This window comes from Athene cunicularia (assembly GCF_003259725.1).
Source record: "Athene cunicularia isolate RWA chromosome 4 unlocalized genomic scaffold, athCun1 chr4_part2, whole genome shotgun sequence".
NCBI classification, from domain to species: Eukaryota; Metazoa; Chordata; class Aves; order Strigiformes; family Strigidae; genus Athene; species Athene cunicularia.
The window spans coordinates 26,326,859-26,344,277 of NW_020799099.1; the positions used below are offsets into that span (position 1 = coordinate 26,326,859).

General features: G+C 36.3%; 1 protein-coding gene across 1 annotated transcript; it reads right to left on the bottom strand.

The window, feature by feature from the left end:
- Positions 1-2,287: 2,287 nt before the first annotated feature.
- Positions 2,288-16,955, bottom strand: ASIC5 (acid sensing ion channel subunit family member 5). The gene is made up of 10 exons (XM_026848092.1): positions 16,916-16,955; positions 14,970-15,276; positions 12,828-13,059; positions 11,583-11,702; positions 10,462-10,611; positions 9,720-9,867; positions 8,173-8,229; positions 5,928-6,096; positions 3,097-3,188; positions 2,288-2,487 (listed from the first exon to the last, which is right to left on the bottom strand). The coding sequence occupies exons 1-10, from the start codon at positions 16,953-16,955 to the stop codon at positions 2,288-2,290; spliced, it is 1,515 nt and encodes a 504-aa protein (XP_026703893.1).
- Positions 16,956-17,419: the final 464 nt, after the last annotated feature.

Consider the following 17,419-nt stretch of genomic DNA (forward strand, 5'->3'; position numbering starts at 1 on the left):
ACAATACTAGTTTTCTGTTGTTTATTCCTTAAAATACTAATTTTATTTAGCCCTTATTAATAGAAGCAAACAAAAATAAATCACTGTAATTGATAGCTATAAACACTTTGATCTCTGACATGCAGTGTGCTAGATCACTATGTTTAATCTTTCCCCTGCTTTTCTTTTTATCCAGAAGCCAGATAATACCTGATTCCTACTTCCAAAACCATAATTTCTCCTGAATCAATAATTTCACAGCTACAAACTGTTTGAGGCGAAGAGAAATCTTCAAAGAAATATTGCAGTATTCCATTCTTCCTCTGCATTGGCAAATACACACCTCAGGCAGTGGGGTTAGATAGACCTTTTTGTACAGCTGCTGTTCTAGTGTGCATGTGCTTGGTAATAGTGAGGGGAGGGATGTCCCAGCAGAAATGACCAACAAAAAAGAACAGAGCAAATATCTGTAAGTTAACCTTAAGGTCTCTCAAGCCTGCAGTTACTGAGGAGTAAAATCAAGGCATCTCTTTCTGGAAAGCAGGAACATTTAATGTATTCCCAGAATTGCTTACCCTAGGGCTTATGTTAAAGGGAAGCTGTTGCAAATGATGGCCAAAGGGGTAGCATTTTCATTTATTTCCATCTAACCTTAAGGACTTGGATGCTTATTAAGTACACTTACTACTTTTTTTGTAGAAACTAATTTATTATTAGTCGCTGAATTTAAGTGACTGGTAGGGAAGAACAGTGTGAATTATAGAGCATGACTATGGCTGATTGCTCACCTGGAGTTTCAGGTACAGCATTGACATTACTTAAGATCACAGAACCTTGCTCCTGGGCAGCCTGAGGGTTGCAGAGCCTAGGGCACAGACTAGTATAATGTAGCCTTTGTAAGCTTTCTAATGTAAAAATGTTTTGATTAGCAAAGTCTATGCAGTGCTAGTCTGAAGTCTGGACAATGGTCTGGAAGTTTTCAAATGAACAGTTATCTATTACGATTATGTATCATTAACTGAGTAGAAGCCAGTGCTTCAAATCAGAATAATCCTTTATCATGTAGTCTTAAAATTAGTCTTGGATGCATCTTTTACAACACTCTTCTTTTGTCTGCCTCTCCTAAAGGATCTCCATCCAGGCTCTGTTTGGCACCTCCAAATGCATCAAAAGCTCTGATTGATAGACTCTGTCAGGAGACTTGGATAAGCATGGATTTGTTTAGAGCTGTAGTCAGAGACCTATTCCAGAGAAAGAATTGTATTAAAGATAACGCTGTATAATTTCATTGTATAAAGAGAAATGAACCTATCCTATTAACTCGAACATTTTAAAATGATTATGCTGTTTACCAAGATATTATACTTAAAAAGAACACAGCGCCCCCTCTCCGGTGCACGCTTCTTGTTCTATGAGCTCGTGTGTGTGAGAGGTGTCTATTTACGCTACACCTTTTTGGAAGTTTATTTAATCACAACAAAAGTCATCTGTAAAAACATAAGACTCTAAACCACTATTGCTTCATAGGCCCACTTAGATGTAGGAAAGTGCAGAATTTTTTCTGAACACTTTTAAAGAAATAAACATCCAGGAAGCCTGATTCAGCACCAAAGCTGAAAAAATTCTTACTGATTCTTAGTAAGACATAGATGAAGCCTTTAGTCTTTATTATCATCTCTCATGACATCAGATGCTGAATTTAGCCTATGTGTACCACTTACCATCCACTCAGATGCCCTATAGTTCTCTATAGTAATTGGTAGATTAATGAGATTTTTTTTTTGGATGCATTTCAGATAATACACTGTAGAAGTTGATGTTATCCTAATTCTGATAGGCAAAGCTATGATATTCTTCATTGGAACATGTAACAGTGGTAACCTACTAGCAAAGGCTTTGTTGTTAATAAGGAATCTGCTTTTTCAGCAATGCTCTGTCTTTATGGTGGTTAAACCTGTGTGTTAATTTGACATGCGTATTACTTCTCACTCAAAATACAGAAGATAAAAGCTGGATCAGAAATGCTGCGTTACACTGTATGTCAGTACCACTTACTATGTTATTAAAAAAAAAAAAAGGTGGTAATTTAAAATTTTAGGTGAAGATTACATTTTTCTTTACATGAGAAAGGAGACATTCTGAAGTTCATTTTTTTTTTTTAAGTTACTTAGCACAGTTAAATAGTTCTAGGCAATAAAAGAAGCAGGAAGAATAAAGAATGCAGGGAAGGGAGTAATGCAAAATACTACTGTCTCCTTTGTAACTTAAAAAGGAAAGGAAACAATCAGTTTTGTGCTTCTGCAAGCCACTAACACTCTTGTATCCCCTTCTTTTTTTCTTTGCGTGTTGGTTGGTTCTGGGATGGATTGTTCCATTGAGGCATTTCAGGAGCTTTCAATAGAAGAAAGATGCACATCCAGCAAAAGTTAGTAAAAATATACTCGAGCAGTTCTATGATTGTAATCATACTGGCACCACAAAACAATCCAAGCTGGCCACCTACATCAGCTGTAATAGAAGGAAATAAACATATGTCATCCCAAGCACTTGGTTTAGTCTAGCAAGCAGACAAAACCCTGCTGGGTTCAAGTGTTAAATAAATTCAATATATATAATCCATCACTTTAAGAAAACAGAATTAATATTCTTAAGAATGTTTATTGGAGAAGACTAATGTGTTTCTTAAAATTCTAAATAAAGCAAGTACAACACAACACATCCTACTGTGAAGGAGATATTTAAAATACTTTCTGCTTGTATGCCTTTTTAACTGTTTTCTTGCTTCTTCTCCCCTCCAAAATCCCATTAGCTTCACTATTCTTACAGTCCTGTGTGTGATACAGAAATGAATTAGTGCCAAACTTAACTGTTACTCTCAGCTGCTGTCCAAACTTCAGGTTCTTCAAGGGAATGACAGGAAACAGTATCAAAGATGACCATGAGGCAGACATGCTTATTATCATTATAATATAAAAGATACTGCTTTTTGTTTAGAAGCCCACATAGGCTATGACTTGGGAGGGGAGAGAATAAAAAACTGGGTTGGTTTGTGTGTGTGTTTTTTCTTTTTATATTAATTATTAATCAGCAATAAATAAATATTAAACATTCACTTACCAAGCAACTCAGATATAGTCAAGGCCTTCTGCTGCTGTGTTATTTTGTAGCTCAGATCATGATATTTAATGTCAATACGCACAAGGTTCTGCCTAATGACAAATACATACAATATTACTTGAGACCATCAGGAGTGTTGTTCATTTTTACCAACATTTATCAGCATGGACCGAGTTCAGAGAGAGTGGTGATGTCCTTTAAAGAACAATTAGATGAGTGTTAGCAAAATTAATTAGATGACTGAAGGAAAAAAAAAAGGTGTCCTAATAACCATGGTTATAACAGGAGCTTATTGGAGGAGTGGATTTTCATGCTGTGTTTAAAAAGTAACTCTAGATCTATACTGTGAGATAGACTCATGCTTGCTAAGGGTCACGGATAAGCTTGGGTGGAAGTGTCAGACATCCTGACCTACAGTGGATACAGTGCTTGGAAGCGTAGTCTACCACTCTTGGTTATATGCAACTGCAAATTTAGTTAAATATGCTTATTTCAATTAGCATGTTTGTGCAGAAGAGCCCTTGTCCTATACTCAGATGTGTGTTTCTACCCTCTTCTACTAGCCTTGCTTACCTAATTTTGTTCTTACCTGCTGTAAAAGCAGAAGAGTAGGTAAATTTCAGTTGGAGCAAGACCTGCAGAATGATTCAGTGTGAGTAAAGACCTCATCTTTTTGTTATCATGTCTACAGAGAGATTCTGCTTAACTCCTAAACGGAATATTAACATAATGGATGTGGGATAAAAGAGACACAAAAACTGATTGCACACATAATGCTTTGACCTTTTAAGAATAAAAGTAGCAATTATTCTTCAGGAATGTAACCAACAGTAGATTTTTGGGTTGACAGCAATAACGAGCTCATTAACAATATTCATGAAAATAGTGTTTGCTATACAAAATAATCACTTCTATCTCTTCAGGTGATAATTCTAAATTTCAGGTAGCACTGAGTAATAAAAATAATCTTATTAATAAGACTTTCTACCATTGTCATGGAGTTGCTAGCAGAACTATCCAATAAATGTTTAACTTTTCCCTTCTTACATCTTCAGCAATCAATAGATCTCTACGTTGTATAGTTCAGAGTATGCACCCGTTAATATGTGGGTAGGATTCCTATTGGTTAAGTCTTGGTAACAGGGGAATGTTCTGTATTTTCACTTGCTTAATTAAATAATTACTGGGTTGTGCATGATGTTTACAGACAATAAAATAATCAACAAAGATAAAATGTCCTCAAAGGATTAATATCTTTAGCATATAACAACAGATTTAATTTTCATAATCTCCTTTGGGGACAGACTTTTTAACAGGGCCTGTAGTGATAGGATGAGAGGTAATGGCTTTTAAACTGAAAGAGGGTTGATTCAGACTTAGGTATAAGGAGAAAATTTTTTATGATGGGGGTGGTGAAACACTGGAACAGGTTGCCCAGAGAGGTGGTAGATGCCCTATCCCCGGAAACATTCAAGGTCAGGCTGTATGGGGCTTTGAGCAACATAATCTAGTTGAAGATGTTCCTGCTCATTGCACGGGGGGCTGGACTAGAAAACCTTTAAAGGTCCCTTCCAATCCAAACTATTCTACGATTCACAGAGTTTCTTTTCACAAATAAACATATGCAAACATTGCAGACTGATGGCTTCAAGAGTGAGAAAACTGAAGTCACTGAAACATTTAATTAGCCAAATTTTCTACAGTTCTTTATAAACATATTTTGTTGTGAATACCTTAAGTTCATGCAGCACCTGTCAATACTTACTTGTACTGCTGACATCTATGTCTGTGAGTAAGAGGCAATTCAGTCTATAAAACTGTTTAAAATGCTCTTTAACTAGATTATATCTTTCTAGCAAAAAATCTGGAAATCATTCTATTTTTGGATGTATAATGCTTGTGTTTGCAATGAAATCTGGCATCAATTTATTGTAACAGCAAGGCACATATGCTCTATTAAAGCATAAGCATACATGATCTCTCTTCTATGAATTTAAAAGTATGCAGATGTCAGCTCAGTGCTACTACTGAGCAACACAGCTCTATGCATAAATTCTACCACCACTTCCTGGATAATAGGTGTAGACAATACTGTAGAGACATGTTTTCATGATAGAAGGTCTCTTCTTTTGGTTATAGGCTTACTTTCTTTTGCTGTCTAGCATTTTCAGTCGCACAGATAGGACCATGTTATTTCACTCTTCTGCTACCTTATGAGAATTAATATTCTACCAAATATTTTCTAAATAACTTTTATAATATAAATAGTATTAGTGAATTATACTAACAATAGAAAGACTGTTACACTTGTGACTTTACTGCTGCAATAAAACCTAGCTCTTTAGTGCTTATGAAGCTTCCTTTGGGAAGGTGTTGAGAGAATAGAACAACTTTATGTAGCTTCTATTTAAATTGTTCATTGACTTCAGCTGTGGAAGGGTGAAGATTTATCTTCCCTATTGGATGGATTGACTATGTGGATTGTGGATAACCCTGCCCTTTCTTTATTCTTAATGGCAAAAGTGATTAAAAAACCCTTCATTATAAAAGATCAATGACACGGAAGGTAATTGAGAATGTTACTTTTTAATTGCAGTATCTATTTTATCTTATCCACAAGTCTTAGATGTATCTAAGTATATTTTTTATATATATGCATAGGTATAAATGTTAACAAATTTTGTCAGATTATTTTATCTCACAGACAACATTATTAATACCATGCATAAGAATATTTTTAAAAGATCTTATTTACATCGTATGTTCTTTAGTCTTATCAATTACAATCAACCAATAATTTCTTTATTGGACAAGGTGTTAAGCAGGATTACCTGATGTATTCTGGGCTTTTCTTCAATTTTGCAGATAAGTATTTTATGGCTTTTTGTCCTCCAAAACTTGAATAGGTGACAGTGGTAGGGTAATCTGTTTCTTCACATGGAGCAGGGCACGTGGAATTGTGGGTTCCTACTGTACATAATCCTTTTATCTCTATATCATCTGAAATTTCAGGAGAGGGAATTTACATAATATTCCTTAAAAAGCACACCGTTTAAAACTTTTTTAGAAACATGAAATTACTTTTAACTGACTTTGATAAATGTTTGTTATCCCAAGAAAAGCAGATACTTACTAAGTTTGAAGGAACAAATATGTATTTGTTACTTGGCAAACTGGTGAACAGTAATAGGAGTTGAGGGGTTTCTTTGGTCACTTTTTCCAAAGAAATCCAGCCTTTGTAAGTCTTTCTGCCTTCATTAGAACTTTATATGCTTATTTCTCATCCACAGTTAAACAGTAGGACAACAGAAGACTTTTCAGTGTTCTTTGCTAGCTATCTGATTACATATTTAGGTATATAATCCTTGGTCTTGATGCCTTGATGTCTGCCTAGCTCATTTCAGTGCATAGAAACAGCTGCCAGAGCAATGCCAGTTGTAGCTTGCTATCATCTGATAACTACGTAAAAATCTCGGTAAGCTAAATTTGGTTTACCTTAACCCCTGCCTGCCATTTGGTGGTTGGGCTTATGACAGCTAAAAGGGTTTAGGGACAGCTTTATTTCTTCAAATACCAAAGAGAAGTCATAAAATTCTGCAGGTGTGACTGCTCATGAAAGTAGCCATTCCTCTGATGTTCTAACAGAAAGAAAGAGCCATAGAAATCTGGAAAACTGGAGAAAACTCATGTGGAAGAAAAATGGTAAGGCATAAATATTTCCTGAAGCATAAGCCATCACCTGAAGCCATCTGCTACTCTGAGATGAATACCATAACCTCCTGCTTCTGATGGTCTGTTTGTCCTGGTGCAGTGGTGGTCATTGTGTCTGTTCCCTCTGAGTGTGGGCTTCTCACTTTTGCAAACCGCAGGGAAATAGATATCTCAGCCTGTTAGCTGAGGATTTGAGGAACTCTCCAGGGATGCTGGGGTTGTGGATTTCAGTCTGGATAGCTGGCCTTTAGAGTCCCCAAAATAAATGCTGTCACCAATAGTAGGTCCCACAGATACTGGAGGAGTGTGCTCTCATTTGAGGTTTTGTTACCAGATGTCTAACCTCTCCTGTGAAGACTTAGCACCTAACTTGGGGTCCTGGGGACCAAACGCCTACAAGCCAGGTTTACGATGCCAGTTTTTTCTGGGGTCCAGCTCTGAATACTATCCATCCTTGATAGGAATTGGGGGTCATTTTTGTTTGTTGCTCAGTGGTTTCTTTGAAACCTGGTCACAGAATATCCATCAAATAAAATATGTATTTACACCATGACAAGCTATCAAAGATCATGATTATATAAGAGTGTGGAATCTATTTCAAGAGCCCCAGGAAAAAGAAATAGTCATTATTTCATAGTAGTAGATCTTGCCTTGATGTTATACACACCTAATCAAAACAGAAATAAATCCCCACACAGGCCCCCCCCAACTTCTTAATCTACTTGGTACCTTAATCATCCATTCTGTTAGGAAGTGACTCATGTTACATAACGGAATCCAATACAATTAAAAAAGATACTTCTCAGATTACCGTTTGTAGTATTTTCCAGAAAGTCAGTTGTAGTGACTTACAAATTTCATATCTACAGTGTGCAGATGATTTGCTTATGGAAATGAATTGCATTTGGAGCACTTTGAAAACATATAATTCATTTTACTTTTGAAAGATAAAACCTTGAAGTCCAATGATTTTTGAATTATACTTTCTATCAGTTAACAAACCTGTTATTACTGTGTTGTTCACTTCTCTGACTCAAACAAAAAAAATACATTGTAGCTTGAAAGATGATTGATACCATGAAGAGACAAAAATGCAAGCCAGAGGCTTGATATATGAAAACAGATTAATTGAATATTTTTCCATTTTAAACCATTTCTGATTACTAAAATGATTTTTTTGTTGTTGTTGTGTTTTTGGTTTTGTTTTAAATTGGCATTTAATGCTCTGGTCTCTATTTTCAGAATATTAAATGAACTGGGGTATACTCTGTTTCAGCACTACTTTCAGTATTTTATTTTAATTGATAGATATTGTCTACTATTTGGAATTGGCTTGGAAAATACGAATATGAAGTTATTACTTACAGACTGCTGGATAAACACAGTTGTAAAACTTCAGCAAATCACATTCTATTCCATTTCCTTAAAAATAAACAACACACTTTAGGAACTTCAATTAATGATCTAACCCTTAGCTCTATTTGTACTAAACTAAAATGTAATGTCATCAAAGCCTGCTCACCCCTTCAAGTTTGTCATTATACAATGGAGAAATCAATTCAGTTGGGCACAGTGTGGTTACCAACACCAAAAGGGGTACGTAGTGAAAAGGGACAACAGATCAAACCAGGAGGCTTGCTGTTGGAGCAAGCATCTTTATTATGTGTGCTAGCTAGAACTGCCTTTAAGATTGTGGCTCGCTCTGTGTTAGCCTGCTAAAGCCATGAATTTCTGTTTTTCCTAGTGGAAATGAAAAAACAAAGTAGGGTAGACAAGATATATAATTACACCCCATGTGTTTCAGCAAAAGTTTTGAACTTCATGCAGGAGGTGTTTGGAGACCTAAGGTGTATGTGATAGCACCCTGAGCTAACAGCAAAACTTCCAGATTTCAGATGGTCTCCGTTTCACCCTAATTCTTCCCTTGCATGGAAATATTACTCAGTAGTTTATCACACAGTTAGAGAAGGTGTTGCCCTCTAGCTGTCAAAGTATAAAGCTCTCGCCTGGAGGATGGGAGATCTAGACTTAATTTCCTTCTCAAACCCCTTTCCATGAGAGTTTCCAGGATGTTGCCAAACTCCTTTCCAAAAGGTTGTCAAACAAAGGCTAGAGATTGCTCCCTTAGTGAAAACATTCTACTTTGCTTGGGGATACTTGATGCAGAAAGGATAGGTGTGACAGTGGCTTTCTTGCCCACTAATAGTGAAAAAAGAGCTGTGAGAGCAGAGATTTGGGTTCCAGCTCTTGCTTCAGAGGGAGGTGACAATATTATAATTAATTTTAATGCTGAAAAGGTGGGAGGGAGGAGAGTGATCAGGACTCAGTGTTACTGCTTTACATTTCTAGAGTGATTAAGATGTCTGGATTTTTGAGGGGAATATTATAGCATACACCTGTACTCTGCATTTCAGGCTGATTAGATGGTTCCATGCAGCTTTTTGGTTTTTTTGCAGAGACCTCTTCTGGTGCCAGTCTCTTTCCATTGTCCATGTGGAGGACCTCAGTTTCTGTTTTCAAGCAATCAGTTCTGCTGTGGCTGCTAAACACTTGTAAAGTAGATTTTCTACGGTACATGTGAAAATCTATGAAAATTTATGGATTTAGTACCAGCTCTTTAGGAAGTCAGGTTGAAGCCTACAGACTTGTCTGACAACCCTGAGGCATAATCTTTTCTTTCAATTTTTTTTGGTCTGGATCTTAAGAATAGCCAATGACCCAGATGATAGGTCTAGAACTGACCAAATATCTTCTTTTCTCTGAATTAAGAAAAAAAAAAATAAAAAAAATTAATTAGTCCCAGCTGTAGATATCCCTCAAACATGTGCCCCATCTCCTTTGCTGTTCAAAAACAGGTGAGGTGTCCTAGCAACATGATCAGTGTATGACATGATGATATTCCTGAGAAATACCTGGAAGAACGAATGGCAAACAGCCACACCAGTCCTGTATGTACCGGGCTTTGCATTCCCGCAAACATCCATTAGTACTATAAATCTTGTGGTACTGAAGCTTTATATCAGGCTTGCACTCTCCCCAGGGGTATTCTTGGATAATTGACTGTAGGGTAATAATAACAGAAGATTTTATATATATATATATATATATATATATATATATATATAATGTCTCTGTTTTAAATTTAGATGTTTTCTCACATTTTCAAGTGCTGAAGGAAGCCTGTTTGAGGACAGAAGCAGTAACATTGTGATTTAAATAGAGGCAATTACAGTTTGTGCTTTTGGGGTTATAAAATCATCTCCTCTCTCACAGCAAAATTAGGGCTTGATCAGAGACCCTCGTGCAGAAGCGTAGTCCCCTCCACTTGGATTCTACCAGGAATTCAAGACAACCTTAATCATAACAGAATGTGTTCATGGGGAAATGCTGTGGTGTCCTTGTATCATTATATGCCAGCAAGACTGTAAGATGTTAGGAAGGAAAGACATTAATAGATACAGGTTATGAAGACCAGTGACACCCCCTCCAAAAATAGCAGCAACTTTCTTCATGTCTGGAGGAAATGTTCTTTTTAGAAGTCACTTTGGCGTGATGAATATTTTAACTTAAAAATATCTAATTCATTGTCACACTTCAGAAGATAATTAGAGAGAGTAAAGACCAGTATTTCCCCTTAACGGACAAAGTCCTTACCTTCAACTGGCGGATTGCAACCTGTGCATGCATGCCGACTGGTGTTAATAAACCTAAACCATCAAAGCGTGGAAGCTCTTTGGGTGAATGGATAACAAAGGTTATACCGGCATCAGTATGACCAAGAGCAGGTTCATCAGTGAATTGTTCCTAATACAAAAAGAATTATTTAAAAGAGTTTTGGCTTTGCTTACCATCTGATGCTTTAGCTGTATTTAAAATGGGACTATGCTTTTCTATTTGGTCTTGTGTCTGTAGTCACATTTTTGACAATTTACAGAAAAGTACAGAAGCAAACTGACTTGGATTTCCTTTGTTGATTATCTCTGCTTTTTCTTCCAGGCATTATAAACTTTCAGGTCTTTTATTCATTCTGTTATTTCCCAATTTCAAAAGCAAGTAGGCATAGATGAACATTTACTCATAAGTTGAATATTTATTCCTCTGCTTGCAACTACCTATCCCTTTTCAGCAAACTTTGCATTACTCTCTCCAGAACCTGTCACTCCTGTCTCATAATTCCTAGAGGAAAAAAAGTGAATGTTTAAATCACTTATCACTCAAGATTTTAGTTTTCTTCCCTGATCTCACAAGGTGTTATTCCCTCAGTTTTCTGGTTTTTGTTGGTCAAAGACAATTCTAATGTCAGAGACTATTTACAGTGCAGGGACCAGATCTTAGCTGGCATTGAGCACTTACAGCTGCTGCTGCTGCTACTACTAAAATTCGGTATTACTAAGAAATTGGCACCATATGATGTTTCCTACTGGGCTTTTTATTAAAATGAAATTATGTTACCCTGAAGTGCCTGTACAAATGACATGTTTCAGTTGTAAGTGAACTCTGTATGTATAGAAATATGCTCACTCACAACTTTCAGAACCATTTTGGTGGGGACAGAGTCAATAATAATTCTGACTTTTTCAGTCTGTATTAGATCTTTCCTTTAAAGTTACCCTCTCACTCAGAAGTAGTCTTGATATAGAATTTTGTGCATGAAATTCTGAAGGGCTGTGTAAAACCAACCAAACACAAAACTAAACCCAAAACAAAACACCTCTACTTGTCTATCTACAAGTTATTACACAATTTGTTGTTTATAATCTTTAAGATACGCGTACCTGTTGGACATCAAAAAGCAAATGTAATCCTCTTCCAGACAAACTCACTCTTCTTGCTGGAAGATCATTGTGATTAAAAGTAAAGCAGTTTCCATATTCAGTGAAAACATGTTCAAAATCCTTCAATAAAGGAAAATAGGGAAGACTAAAATGAAAGAAAGAACACTTGAAGCTTTCTTAGTGAATTACAATTCAAGAGATGGATTACTGGGGTTGCTTTGGCTTTTTCCCCCCAAAGGCAGTGCTAAATATTACAGTCAGAAAAGTGGTAACTGATGACAGTATTCAAAATTATTTATTCCCTTTCTATAGAAAATTAACTATAAAGGACAAATTTCACATTGTTTATTAATACCTGAGCTGCTCAGAATAATTTAATGAGGTCCTGTTGTATTTCTTTACTCATTACATTGTTTTTGAATGTATAGTTTCAATATAACTTTTTAAATTCTTCCAGTAGATGTTTAGTGAAGACTGTTTCAAAACTAAATGTCGTGTTACATACAAAAGTACAGTATTTGCATTTTTCCCCAAAGCTGCCTCAGCATTTAATATGACTGCATCTCATTGCTTTAGTTTTATTTATTAGCACTAGTGTCTTTCAGTTAAGAGAACTCACCTATGCCTAATTTTAGAAGCTACCACATATCTATAGATTATTCTGAAAGAATATACCTTTCATATTCACATTTTCTATTTAAATTGGAAATTGCTTTATGGAAGAATCGACATTAAATGGGATGATTACATTCTTTGGTTGTTATCCAAAATTCCCAAAGATGGGCTATTTTCACCTCATTATTTAGAATTCCTCTGGACTCTGCATATAGTTACCCTGGCTGTCCATGTTCTTGACCTCAAGAACAAAGATACACAATCATGTAAATGCAAAAAAAATCCATTCAAACTGACCTTCATTACAGGCTATTTATGGAAAAGGTTGTTAGATACAGCCTGGAGGTATGACAGCTCTCAAAGGCTGCTATCTGTGCTGAAGTGGCACTAGGCAGAGACCAGTTTAGACTGAAATCCCATTTTACAGCTCAGTTCAGCAGGCTGTCTCTGCATTCAGTGGGAGAATCAGGGTCCTCAGTGTGATATAGGGCAGGACTTTTCTCCTCCATTGTCTGGCTGTAAAGGGAAAGCAGGGGGAGTAGCTGGCAAAGCTAGCTGTCTCAAGTTGAGTGATGAGAATATATCCCCTTCCCCTCCATGCTACTGTTTTAGTAAAATAAGCATATTTACCTGTGGGTAACATGGCTTTCCAAAAAATTCACATTCTAGTAACGTGCTGCTGTTCAGATAAAACCCATTTTTCCTTGTAAAGTCTTTGATGCTGAAGTTCTGGTTCCCAAGAAGGAAATCATTTAGCTCTTGAGAATATTTTTCTTCCACAGCAAATTTCTGGAGAACTCCAGAAATGATGTTCCAAATGAAAAAAATTATTTTGAGGTTGCTTACTGCATGAGCTTGAAACCTGTCAGTGGGAAGGAGAAAGATTTCTGCAGAGTTATAGGACTGATCTCAAGGCTGCTCTTGCCAAATCTGACATGTTTTGTTGTCTGCTTGCAAACTGTAAGTGATTCTTGCCCACCATGCTGCACGTGGTTCTCTATGACATGAATAAACAAGTGTCTATTTCTAGGGAGGTATTTTCTATATTTGAACACAGAAAATGGACACCTCCTCATGGCTATTCTGGTCAGTCATCTTGGAAACATTTCTGTTGGGTGTGGTTTATTAAAAAAACCAAACCCATTCAAAAATCCCAAATAGATTAACTGTCTGCATAAGCCAGCAACTAGGTTTGAACAATTGCATTTACATGTGGGAAACTAGCTGGAAGAGCTGTTCCTTTAAAAAGATGCTGTCTTCTATCATTTAGAAAATTGATTTTGAAGTGCATTCGCAGTAATCTCATATACCTGCTTTACTAAGGCACTACACCCCCAGTGTAGAGACAGTCTGCTTCCCCAAGAGCTCTTGTGGCTGCTGACACAGTGGTATAAATCAAGGGTGATCCTTACTCCTAGAATCCACTTGAAAAATCTCAAAAACATGATAAGGCATTAGAGATACTTTCCTGATGTACATCATTGAAGTCCTTTATTGAAGTAAATTAAAGGTTTACAGAACAGTTATAAGCTTGAAAAGAGAACAAACACAAATGAATACTCTTTAACAATACAAATGAATGTTCTTTAAAATTGTTATTTTATACAATCCTGTTTTTAGAAACATATCAGTGTATGTGTAATAAATCCTAATGCCCCAACTTGAGGAAGATTAGTAGGAACAACTCTTCACAACTGAATTTGAGTCAAAAACTAAACACCAAGGTAGATCTGTGCCTCTTTGTCCTACCAACAAAAAAGCCTGGTTACTAAAAAGGGGAGGGAAGGATAAGCACAGCATGAACAACATATAGATGTGGCAGCAAACTGTCTCTTAGGTGGACAACGGCCATGCTCAGTAGCTATTTATTTACAACAGGCTGCTGCTGTAGTTATGAGAACTAAGGCATTTTTATAATAGACAGCCCTCTGTAATCAAGAGGGACTTCTATCTGCAGTGTATGTTGTACAGTACAGCCAAGGATGGCTTGACGCAGGGCAATGGGAAGGAGCCGTAGTGAGGCAGGATGGCTCCAGGTACTTGAGACTTGGACTTCTGGCTGATTCTACCAGTAAAACGTAGAAGATATGAAAACACAGTTCCTGAGGAAATGATGTGGGTAAACTTTCTGTATTTCTAAAACTGTTCCTAAATTCACATTTACATATTATTACATTATTCTCAGAGTGGCTGCATCTGAATCTTTGCCTCTATCTTCACTACAGATTTCTACATTTGAAGTTTCTCTTTAGATACATGACTTCCAAACAAACCAAATGCTTTCTTCCTGCATATCCTACCGATATAAGCTCAAACCATAAAGGCTGAGCACCTCTGAGGAAAAGAAATGTATCTACTTTGCCTAAGATTTCTACATTTCTATGGGGTTTCTATTTGAATCTCTCTATTTGCAAATCTTGTCTTTTATTTTTGACTTGGGTGTGACTGATGGCTGTCCTTAGTTACGCTGTAGAAGCAACACTCATACACAGAACACCACCAGAGAAGTGTTTTTCTACTCCAGTTTATGGTTCAAAACCTAAAAATCTGTAGTGCAATTGTTAATCTGAAGGAGGGGGGAGATTAGAAGAACAACTTCCCTCCCTTGATTTCCTCTGCTTTTAAATCTTATGTGATGGTGTGGAAGACTTGACCCTCAGAGCCATATTTTTCCTTGTTTTATCTGATTTGTTCAAGGAAGTTGTAGAGCCTAACTGCTTTCAGATAAAGAGGTGTTGCCTCTCAAGAGCAAACAACAAACATAACTTTTACCTGTTCAAGTTGCAAAAAGTCACAGCAGGGAATTTGACATTTTCCACATACTGAACTACCACTGTGGTTGTGGTTGGCCAGCTGAAGTAATAAATGAAGCGACTGTAGATTTGCCAGACAACAATGGCAAGACAACCTGCGATTACTGACAGCCACAGCACTTTGCGAATCTTGCTCTGTGTTTGAACAATATTATGTACTCCATGAAATGAAGTAGATGAAGCAAACTCCTGATGATACTTCCTTCTGTTTTCCAAATGTGGCAGCAGCTTCTTTATTAAGTACAATCGTATCTTTTCCAATATTCCTTAATATGGAACAAAGTGAAAATATTTTCTTAAATTAGCATTTAAATGGCACTTAAGAAAGGAAATCACGCAATTTTGATATCAGAAAACAGTGGTAAAAGTTCTCTTTATTTCTAAATTCTTTAAGTAGTGAACTTCCTTCTGAGGATGGAGGAACTGTGTGCTAAGAGATGAGCTGAGTGCTGCCTGAGAGCAGACTTTATTTTGCAGTATTTTAAGTACAAAAATTTTAAAGTACATTAGTATAAAAGAGTAGTTCCACTTCTGTGGAAAAGATTGGATTTTGACTTACCTCAGTGATCTGAAACAACAGGTTGCTGTGACCTACTGTGAAAAGCTAAGCATCTGATTTTTACAGAAACATCCCATTAAAGGCCTGGTCCTTCCTACTTGCCCTGAGAAATAGGGTAAAAAGGGAATGATATGGAATGATATGATAGGGAATTTCACTCTTACACTATTAAAAGTTTCTGGATAGAACTTGAAAGGTTACAAGTTCGAAAGGAAATCTATTCTTAGTTTAGGTTTGTACTTGTCCGGTTCCATAACTTTGAAAGATGAATGGTTTTAGTTTTCATTTACCCCATGTTTTCTACAACTTGATGTTTTAAAAAAACAAGTCAAAACATTTTAAAAACTAAGTTTAAGAGCTATAACAATAGTTAATATAATTGATACCTGGAAATGCAATGGTTTTCTTATTCTTATTGCTGAATGATCTTTTGAGCATGGATTTGAACAGGATGTTCTCTCTCAAAACATCCAAGTGAGGGAAACTTAGTCAGACCTTTCCTGTATCTAGTCATAATTGGACTAGTCTCTTTTCAAAGTGCTTCATTTACAGATTATTGGCTCTTTTATTCCATCATTACTAAAGTCCATAAAAACAGTGAATCAAGGAAAGTTTGTGAGACAATAATATTTAAAAAGATATTATTTAGATCAGTGTCTAACAGCAATTACATGCTTCCCTACTTCTGTTTTTTAACAACAACAAAAAGATATTTAATAGTGTGGCATACGTGGTAGGAAGAGAATATACCCTTTATAAGACTGGTTTACTTGAGACTATTACAGTTGGGCAGAGGAAGAAAGGGATGAAAGTGTGAAATAAGGTACAACAGTTCTATTTTTGTATTCCTAATGTTTAATTGTGATTGAATTTTCATTAATGAACATACTAAAAAAGTATGGCTTTTTAGAAGATGGCTCATCTTCAGCCAAAGCTCTTACCTGGAAGGAGTTTTTTCAGGAGGTTTATATGTGGCCTCTCTGCAAGGGTTAGTTAATTTAGCTAGATTTGTGATTTCCTCTTTGCCTTAATCTAAAAATCATTACAATATGGTATCATTCAGAGAAATAATTGCCTAGTTAAAACTGTGTTACCTTTATTCTAAATGCATAAAGGACCAATAGTTAGAGACTTTTCTTCACTTCTTACGTAAGGGTACAGATTTTTTTCGACAAACATCTCTCCCTTCCTTATATCTTGAAAATGCACACTACTGCTGGTTTCGGACAAGGTTGCAAGAGAAATGAGACAGATTTTCTCATTTTGGTTGTCAGTCCAGAAAAAAAACCTACCAAAATAAAAAAAACCCTTCTTGGTACAGCTCTCTAATATGTCTAGTCACATACCTTTAGCATCCGACTGAATGAATCTCCCAAGCTGCTCCATGAAGCTGTGCTTATTTCAGTAAGGAAGGAATGGATAATAAGCTGCTTATCACTGTGATCATTGCTAGGTAATGGCTTTTATAGAAAACTAAATGGGAGGTGATACTTGATGACACATAACACTGGGCAATTTACCTGCCCGGGTTGCTATGTTTTGCCTTTAAATAACATGATCTGCTACATAGAAGATTATTTTTATGACAGGATCAGATGTATGTATTTATATACATTTCATGTTAGTAATAGTGCAAACGCAGGCTTGTCTTATGTATCACCTTGCAAATTTATTTAATATTTTTTCCTTTTCTTTCAGAAAGACCAATTATCTTTACTAAAATACTGTGCTGTTCAGAACTGAATAGATTCTCTTTAAGTTGATATGGTGCCATTCCTGCTCTGGAGGGCAATAAATGTCTGCCACTAGGCTCCCACCAGCATCAGGATGCAGTGGAGCCACACTCTGAA

Excerpts from the sequence above, each read along its gene's own strand:
- ASIC5 (XM_026848092.1), bottom strand. The coding sequence starts at position 16,955 with ATGGAGCAGCTTGGGAGATTCATTCAGTCGGATGCTAAAG. Across the intron at positions 15,277-16,915 it reads CATTCAGTCGGATGCTAAAG|GAATATTGGAAAAGATACGA; the intron begins GTATGTGACTAG and ends TTCCATATTAAG. Across the intron at positions 2,488-3,096 it reads GACTATATCTGAGTTGCTTG|CTGATGTAGGTGGCCAGCTT; the intron begins GTAAGTGAATGT and ends CTTCTATTACAG.